Here is a 9,311-nt window from a genome sequence, read left to right as displayed (position 1 = left end):
CAAAAATGGGTCACTAAACACAAAACCAAGCCATTCCAGTCCTCTGACCTGAACCCTATAGAAAATGAGTGGGGTGAACTGAAGAGAAGAAGCAGCAACATGGAGCTGTGAATCTAAAGGGTCTGGAGTGATTCTGGATGAAGGAATGGTCTCTGATCTCTTGTCAGGTGTTTTCTAACCTCATCAGGCATTATAGGAGAACATTTAGAGCTGTTAAACTGGCAAATGGAGGTTTCAAAAAGTATTGAATAAAAGGGTGCCGTTAATTGTGGTGAATGTGTATTAGAGAAAAACATTTATTTCATAATGATATTTCCCCCCATTTTAAATTCTTAATATCAATGAAAGGTTAGAGTTTTGTGATTTTTTTAAATAAAAGATCAAAAGAAGTAACAATACAGATAAATTTTCACAGCCTTCTTTGATCATATTTACCAAGGGTGCCGATATTTTTGTCCATGACTGTATATATATATATATATATATATATATATATATATATAATGTTATATGTAAGAATTTTTAATAAGTTCAATGGAAATATTAGAAAATTTCACAGTTCCTACATTACCGTAGCATAAGATAGTTAGCCATTCATAGGGTTTTAAACTTTTCAAAATAATATCATATACCTATAGTTAGAAGTTATATACCAAGATATAAATTCAGAAATGTATTAATTAAACCATTTTGATCTATTGGGAAGCATTCTTTCAAGGGTTCATAAGTACTGAAGATGCTTTTTCTTGTCTTCTGCAACTCTTTATGAAATAGAAAATGTCTATTCTATTCTATTATTTTTAGTGCTGTTGCGTAATTGAAACAAACAGCATTACAGAGCCACACAAAACTGGTTGAGGTATAAAATAACATTTTATTAATTTTCAAACATAGAATGTATTGTGCATCTGTTTGATTTTAAAATGACAAGAAAGTTAACATGAAACACAACTGTTTCAGTGTTTTTACTATATTGTAATATAAGCTACAATAACAATTGCCCAAGATGCATTTGAACACACTGACCAAAATTAAAATAGGAATGTTATTGCAGAACACAAAATATGAAAGGAGCCAGCATTTATTTAAAAGAAAGACAGTACAAGCACATCACTTTTTCACTTTATACATCTTTAGTTCATTACAAAAGTAAAATCAATTGCAAATGTTTCACATCGACTTTAAGCTTAATGGGTTAAACCTCATTATAATGTTATACTTTGAAATAATATCTTAACCCTCATAATGCAAATAACGCAAAATCTGTATACTATTTTCATATTCAGATTTTTAATTCTGCAATGGTTCATCAATAGGCGTACATATTTGTGTTTGTTTACAAAATTCAGTCTCAAAAGTGTGTGAGAGATGGGGAAAAGTCTAAATATATTTTATAAAAGTATTGTGACACTAATATATCTTCATAAATAATTTTACAAAAAGTTTTTTTGACCAATACCCGGGTCCAAAATGACCCCAACATGAGACATGTAAAAAAAAAAAAAAAAATCTTAAATTGTAATAAATGAATGAATGAATGTGTATTTTAAACATCTTAAAGCATTTGAAAAGTGTTGTTCCCTTACCAAAAACTATGTATTTTAAAACATTTTATGTCACTTAAACTGTTATGTCTCTTATCTGTCAAAATGGACCCCAATGCATTATGAAGGTTAAAATATACACAGTAATAAATAAATAAATTGTAAATAAAAGCAAGATTACTGGAGTACGTTTTACAAGATAATTAGTACTATCTACTTCAAAATGTCACGTTGAATTAGCAAATTTTTATTTGTGAAATTAACTAGCAAAAGCCTGGGTTTTAGCCATTTTAACTGTTTCCCAGATTAGCACATGGTAATGGATCAGAAATGGCTCCACATGGTGGTTCAGTGATTTGAATTCCACTCTCACCATTTTATTCGGGTTTTATAAACACTCATAATAAACGGATTAGAGGCAATAAATACCAGAGGTGGACTCTAGTTACTGGACCATAAAGTACTGACCAGCAAACAAAATACACTAATGAATGAATGAACGAGTCAACTGACAGCTTCTGAAGCAGAGGCGGAACAAGCAGCGAGACGGAAATGACGTGCCGGTGTCGTCAGCTGTATGTTGATGTTGTGTGGCAACCGAGGGACGGAAGACGGTTTGTTTTTGTTCTGTTATCCGCCGTTTTTACCCTCAAAACCACCTCGTATTGAATTAAATTCGCTCCGGCGTGACAGAAGCGAGTATTACGACTTAAAAGACGCTCAAGTTTAAATGTTCACACGCGTTCAGAGTCGTTAAAACGGACACCCTCCCTCCCTGAACGGTCATGACGATCCTGCCGAAGAAGAAGCCGAGCTCATCGGTCGGTGTGTCTGATCACCCCGATGACACCGACCGCCGGACCGGATCAGATCCGCACCAGCACCAGCACTCCCACGGGGTCCGGACGGGTGCGAGGCCCCGCGCTTCCCCGCCCCCCTGGTCATATCAAGCCGCTCCGCCGCCGTCCAGAGACGACAGGCGCACTGAATCCAGCTCCCGGCCGCAGCAGGCCTCTCCTCCGCCGGTGGGCGCAGGGTCTCCGGTTGGCCCGGGGGATGCGACGGGGATGGCGTGCGTGTCCGGGGGTCGGGCTGAGTTGTCAGGAGGGGTGGGCTGTGGAGGTGGGATGGGAGGGTGCTGCTCGGGGCCTGGGCTCAGTAAGAGGAGGAGACAGGCGACCTGCTCCGGTGGGGTGGCCGGTGGAGGGACCGGACCCGGGGCGACGGGGGGAGGAGGAGGCGGCGGAGGAGGAGGAGGCGGAGGGGGTCCCAGTCCCGAGCAGGAGGAAGGAGCCGGGTATAACAGTGAGGATGAGTATGAAAATGCTTCCAGACTACAGTCAGAGGATCCAGCGACTGTTGAACAGGTACGGATGATGTCACCTCACAACCATAAACAGCATGTGCATTTTGATTTAAAAATATTACACGTGTTCTGACACTGTTTAGACACTAGGATAGATAGATAAAAAGAAAGAAAAACAGTGAGTTTGATGGATGGACAGACAGACTGACAGCTTGGTAGATAGACTGTCAAATAAGTAAATAGACAGACAGACAGACAGACAGACAGAACAATGCATGGATGTATGATAGATTACAGAATAGTTAGAGAATGATAGATAGACAGACAGACAGAAGGATAGACAGAGAATAATGAATGAATGTATGATAGATTACAGAATGATGGATAGATAGATAATGAAATGATGGATAGATAGATAGATTAAATGTGGGTGGATAGAGATATAGAGAGATCAGATAGAAAAACAATATATAGATAGGCAGAATGATAAATAACTGAAGCAGATATTTATTGTATAAGTGAAGATGCTTAATGTCAGTGACATCAGATAACATAATGAATTATGAAAGACTTATGGCAGTTTTATATGCTGTACCCTGCATTAATTGCTTTGTGTCTCAGTATAAAGATGCAATACATGTTTTTCATTAGACTGCACTCAGCATGCATGGTATTACGGATGCAGAGGTTTGTCTGGGTAGGAAAGAAGTGTTTTTAAAATGACAAGTTTGGCTGAGTAAATGCTTTTTTTTTTTTTTAGAAGAGAGGGTTATTCTTCATTCTAAGTCGAATGAAATCAAAACTGTGCATATTTAATTTCACATCATACAGTCATGGCCAAAAATATCGGCACCCTTGATAAATATGATCAAAGAAGGCTGTGAAAATTAATCTGCATTGTTAATCCTTCTGATCTTTTTTTTTTTTTTTAATTCACAAAAATATAACCTTTCATTGGATAATAAAAATTTTAAATGGGGGGGAAATATCATTATGAAATAAATGTTTTTCTCTAATACACATTCACCACAATTAACGGCACCCTTTTATTCAATACTTTTTGAAACCTCCATTTGCCAGTTTAACAGCTCTAAATGTTCTCCTATAATGCCTGATGAGGTTAGAAAACACCTGACAAGAGATCAGAGACCATTCCTTCATCCAGAATCACTCCAGACCCTTTAGATTCCCAGCTCCATGTTGGTGCTTCTTCTCTTCAGTTCACCCCACTCATTTTCTATAGGGTTCAGGTCAGAGGACTGGAATGGCTTGGTTTTGTGTTCAGTGACCCATTTTTATGTTGTTTTTGAGGTTTGTGTTTGGATTATTGTCCGGTTGGAAGATCCAAACATGGCCCATTATAAGATTTCTAACTTATTGATTTTTTATCTGTTGGTATTTGATAGAATCCATGATGCCGTGTATCTAAACAAGATGTCCAGGACCTCCAGCAGAAATATAGGCCCACAACATTAAAAATACAGCAGTATATTTCATTGTACACATGGGGTACTTTTTATCCCTGTGTTCACCAAACCCATCTTGAATGTTTGCTGCTAAAAAGCTAATTTTTTAGTTTCATCTGACCATAGAAGCCAGTCCCATTTGAAGTTCCAGTCGTGTCTGATAACCGAATATGCCGGAGTTTGTTTTTGGATGAGCGAGGAGAAGTTTTCTTGAAACCCTCCCAAACAACATGTGGTGATGTAGGGGCTGTTTGACAATTTTTTTTTTAAGGTTTTCTGGCCCCGAGACTCAATTATTTTCTGCAATTCTCCAGCTGTGGTCCTTGGAGAGTCTTTAGCCACTCAAACTCTCCTTCTCACCGTGCATCAGGACGATATAGACACACGTCCTCTTCCAGGCAGTTTCGTAACATTTTATGTTGATTGGAAATTCTTAATTATTGCCCTGATGGTGGAAATGGGAATTTTCACTGCTCTAGCTCTTTTCTTAAAGTCACTTCACTAATTTGTGAAGCTCAATTATCTTTTGCTGCACATCAGAAATATATTCTTTGGTTTTTCTCATTGTGATGGATGATTAAGGGAATTTGGGCTTTGTTTTCCCTCCTATTTATATTTCTGTGAAACAGGAAGCCATGGCTGGATAATTTCATGTTCATAATCACCCTGGAGTGCTCAAAATTGTGAATATGAATGGTAATATACTTCAGAGATATTTTCTAGGGGTGCCAATAATTGTGTCCAACATGTATTTGAGAAAAACATTTATTTCATAATGATATCCCCCATTTTAAATTCTTATTATCCAATGAAAGGTTAGATTTTGTCAATTTTTAAATAAAAGATAAAAGGATTAACAATGCAAATTAATTTTCACAGCCTTCTTTGATCATATTTACCAAGGGTGCCGATATTTTTGGCCATGACTGTATAAATATATATATTATTAGGGTTGTTCCGATTCCGATACTAGTGTCGGAAATTCCACCGATACCACAAAAAATTCTGGCATCGGTATCGGCGAGTACTTGAACCCATGTACCGATCCGATACCATTTTTAAACAAGATCTATAGTTATGCGCGCTAGCTTTGCTTAACGCTGCAAATCGGAAATCAAATCTTTTTCGCTGCTCAGAATGCAAAGACAGGAAGTTGTGCTGTGTTGCCACACAAGCAACCACTATTTAGAGCAGAGAAGAAGAAATACAAACGTGCTAGCACATTGCCAGTAAGTTAAATCACTCGCATACGCGACTAAATCTTCACCCTGGGCGACTAAATGATGTCTAATATTAGCCACTGGCTAATAAATGATCAGATTTTACTGGGAGGCTATGTATAAGTTTAGCACAGATATATTGTCACTCGCTGAACACTCTGAGCGCTTCAGAGTTTCTCTCTCCGTCAAGCGATATATTTTTCAGTTCATCTGAATGAATGCGCAGCGCAGCTGTATTTGACGTACCGTAAGCTCTAATGTGAAGCGCACGACTCGCCGTCGTTTTGCTTTTTTCCTCACACGCAGAGAGAGAGAGAGAGAGAGAGGGAGAGGGAGCAAGGGAGTCTTACATGTAGCCTGTCAATTCTGCATGGTATGTAAACGTTATTCTTTGTTGTATTTTTCTGTCAAAATAACGGAGTTCCTTTGGAATGCTTCAGCTTAACTGCCGGGTTCTCCGGTAGTAGGCGGAGCTAATGCGCAAACGACAATCTCATTGGCTGGCGTTCACCTATTATCGTCCCTTTTTTGATTTCAGCAAATCCGTTCGAGCCAATGCAGACAACGTGATTAATATTCATGAATCCAGCAGCTCGTTAATCCTTAGTGCGTTTTATATTGTTCTTAGTAGAATTCATAGTATGATTATTATTTTATCAGTATTATTGACAGTTTTTCCCCATTTTTACAGAAACACTGAATGACCAAAAAAGCACCACCACCTTTAACTTAAATTCAGTTAAAATTACTCGCCAGACTAATCTATCTATCTATCTATCTATCTATCTATCTATATATGGTGAAGCACACCCTAAAATAATTGTATCAATTCATACAGGGCTAGTAGTACATACAACTGTATAACCAGATACACACCCAGGTATCGGATCAGTACTCGGTATCGGCCGATACCCTGAGCCTAGGTATCGGAATCGGTATCGGGAAGGGAAAAAGGGTATCGGAACATCTCTATATATTATACATATATTGTACACGGTGTCATATTTATAGTGATCTAGTTCCTTTTTGCTTTAAGGGGGAAAGTTAAAAACAAAATCTAAAAGAGAACAAGCAAGAGAACAAAACACAGTTTTAGGTATCTGCTATGAGTGTTTGTGCAAAGAGAGTATTCTTCAAGGGAAACAACAAAAGAGAAGCTGTATAGTTGTGGTGATATTGTGTTTATTTCTCTCAAATGTTTCTTCAGACAGTCATTTCTCCTGAACTACTGCGCACGGACGTCACAACACGTCTTAACAGTGTAAAACCATTATTGTTGACTTAATTGAAATATAACAATAATATTCCTCTATTACAAAATACCCTGCTATTCACTGAGATACAAGTAAATCGTGTAAGACGTCATTAGTGTCCTCCACCACTAGAGGGCAGAGCTGTAGTGATACATTTAATGCTTAATCTAAGGTGACATTTTCTCTGCCAGTAATAACACACAATGTGATTTACAGTCAGTGATGAAAGAACATCTTAAAAACATGTGACGTGAGTACGAACAACATTTCACATTAAAACTGACTGCTCACATGTCAATTCTAGATGTTGTCTGTATGAACTTGAGTGCATTTTCTAACCCCTTCAATTAGAAACTAAAATAAAATCCATCATAAAATACCAAAAAAATACACAACGCTTACAATAAATAGCTCAAAAACTGAGCAGAAAAGTAAAGAAAATCAAGAGGTGGTAAAATATATAATAGATATTTTCCCTCACTGTCCTTCAGAGCTAAATATACCTCATATATATACCAAATATATCTCATTGACTGATGACAGTGATGAGAGAACTCTTGAATATGTGTCTCATCTTTGGTTCAAATAATACATAACAAAAGTGCACCCAGTAATCTTTTTCCTTTGTTTATGTTGCATTGACGGTCTTATTGGACTTATGGACATTTAGCAATGTGAATGCAGCACTATTTTCTGCAATTCTCCAGCTGTGGTCCTTGGAGAGTCTTTAGCCACTCAAACTCTCCTTCTCACCGTGCATCAGGACGATATAGACACACGTCCTCTTCCAGGCAGTTTCGTAACATTTTATGTTGATTGGAAATTCTTAATTATTGCCCTGATGGTGGAAATGGGAATTTTCACTGCTCTAGCTCTTTTCTTAAATCCACTTCACTAATTTGTGAAGGTCAATTATCTTTTGCTGCACATCAGAAATATATTCTCTGGTTTTTCTCATTGTGATGGATGATTAAGGGAATTTGGGCTTTGTTTCCCCTCCTATTTATATTTCTGTGAAACAGAAAGCCATGGCTGGATAATTTCATGTTCATAATCACCCTGGAGTGCTCAAAATTGTGAGATATTAGAGATATTTAGAGATATTTTTAGAGGTATTTTACTCTTAAGAATTTCTAGGGGTGCCGATAATTGTGTCCAACGTGTATTTGAGAAAAAAAATTATTTCATAATGATATTTCCCCCCATTTTAAATTCTTATTATCCAATGAAAGGTTAGATTTTTGTGAATTTTTAAAAATAAAATATCAAAAGGGTTAACCATGCAAATTAATTTTCACAGCGTTCTTTGATCATATTTACCAAGGGTGCCGATATTTTTGGCCATGACTGTATAGTGACTAAGGCTGGGTGATATGGCATAAAATATTATCTCAATATTTTTTCCATGTCATATGGTATCGTTATTTATCACGATATTCATTTATCTTTAATGGGGAAGGAAATGCTTTCCACATGCTAGTTAGACCTTGAGAAGGAATGAAAGCATAACTTGTTTGTTTACAATTAAACTTATTACTTATTTTAAACTTATTTTTCCCTACAACCTGTGTTTTCCATTTAATTTATTTTGTTTGTCCATTTTATTCTGTCTAATGAAATGAAAGAATAAAACTTTAACAATTTAATTGATATTCTAAGATGTAATCAAATGAAAATATAACAATTAATTTAAAAAAAAAATTTGTCACGTAGGACAACAGAACTGTATCAATTAAAGCATTGATAAAATTATCTTAGCTGTCTTAGATATGTAAATACCTTAGATTCGTTAAAATAATAATATTGAAAGTACAATGGGTTGCAAATTGTTCATGTTGACTTTAATGCTTTAACTATAATAGCTCAAACATGGTTAGGTTCAGACTTCAGATTAATCTTGAAATTCAGAAAATCTTAAAATATACCCATATAAATTTATAAACACTTTGGCTGTGCAATGATATACTATCTGAAACATGACTTGGGATTTCTAACATTTTTAACAGTTATTTCTAAGACTTACATCGTTCTTGCAATTTCAATTAAAAGAGAGAGACGGATAATGAGACATTAGGATAGAGTTTGTATAGAGCTGTTTAGTCTTAACATCAATTTGTATGGATAATTCATCTTAGATTCCCAATGGAATATTTAGAATGGGTTTTCATTTTTGAATAGAATAATATCTGTGGTCAATTTTACTTGAAGAGTTTTGTTATACAATACAAATAATAAGCAATCATGCTTCGAATTATTATTTTGAACCTGTTGTTTGTGTTAAATTTTAAGCTGCTAAAAAGTTGCAAACCACAGACCTTATTTTACTCAGAAATCGAAAACACTATTCCAAAAACCCATTAGAAATCCCAGAGAGAACCAACGGTTAAAATGCTAATTGTCTTCTGGGTTTCAGGACCACAGACTGAACTGGGCTGCGTTTCCCAAAAGCATCATAAGCCTAAGTAGATCGTAGAGACCACTGCTGTGATTATTTCTACGATCATTTGAGAAACGCAACCCCT

The 9,311-nt window shown here is 36.4% G+C and overlaps 1 protein-coding gene across 4 annotated transcripts in view; it reads left to right on the top strand.

The window, feature by feature from the left end:
* The first annotated feature begins 1,848 nt into the window (after nucleotides 1–1,848).
* Nucleotides 1,849–9,311, top strand: part of otud5a (OTU deubiquitinase 5a) — a 34,143-nt gene continuing 26,680 nt past the window's right edge. The window contains exon 1 of one of the 4 annotated variants that reach the window (XM_058784008.1): nucleotides 1,849–2,911. In XM_058784008.1, the coding sequence (XP_058639991.1) occupies nucleotides 2,330–2,911 (582 nt within the window). In that variant the 5' untranslated portion in view covers nucleotides 1,849–2,329. Of the gene's footprint in view, nucleotides 2,912–5,803; nucleotides 5,910–9,311 lie in introns of those variants that run through there. The other 3 variants (XM_058784007.1, XM_058784006.1, XM_058784010.1) reach the window with 3 other exon arrangements.

The sequence above is a fragment of the Onychostoma macrolepis genome, chromosome 08, assembly GCF_012432095.1.
Source record: "Onychostoma macrolepis isolate SWU-2019 chromosome 08, ASM1243209v1, whole genome shotgun sequence".
NCBI classification, from domain to species: Eukaryota; Metazoa; Chordata; class Actinopteri; order Cypriniformes; family Cyprinidae; genus Onychostoma; species Onychostoma macrolepis.
This window is presented reverse-complemented; position numbering and strand designations above follow the sequence as displayed.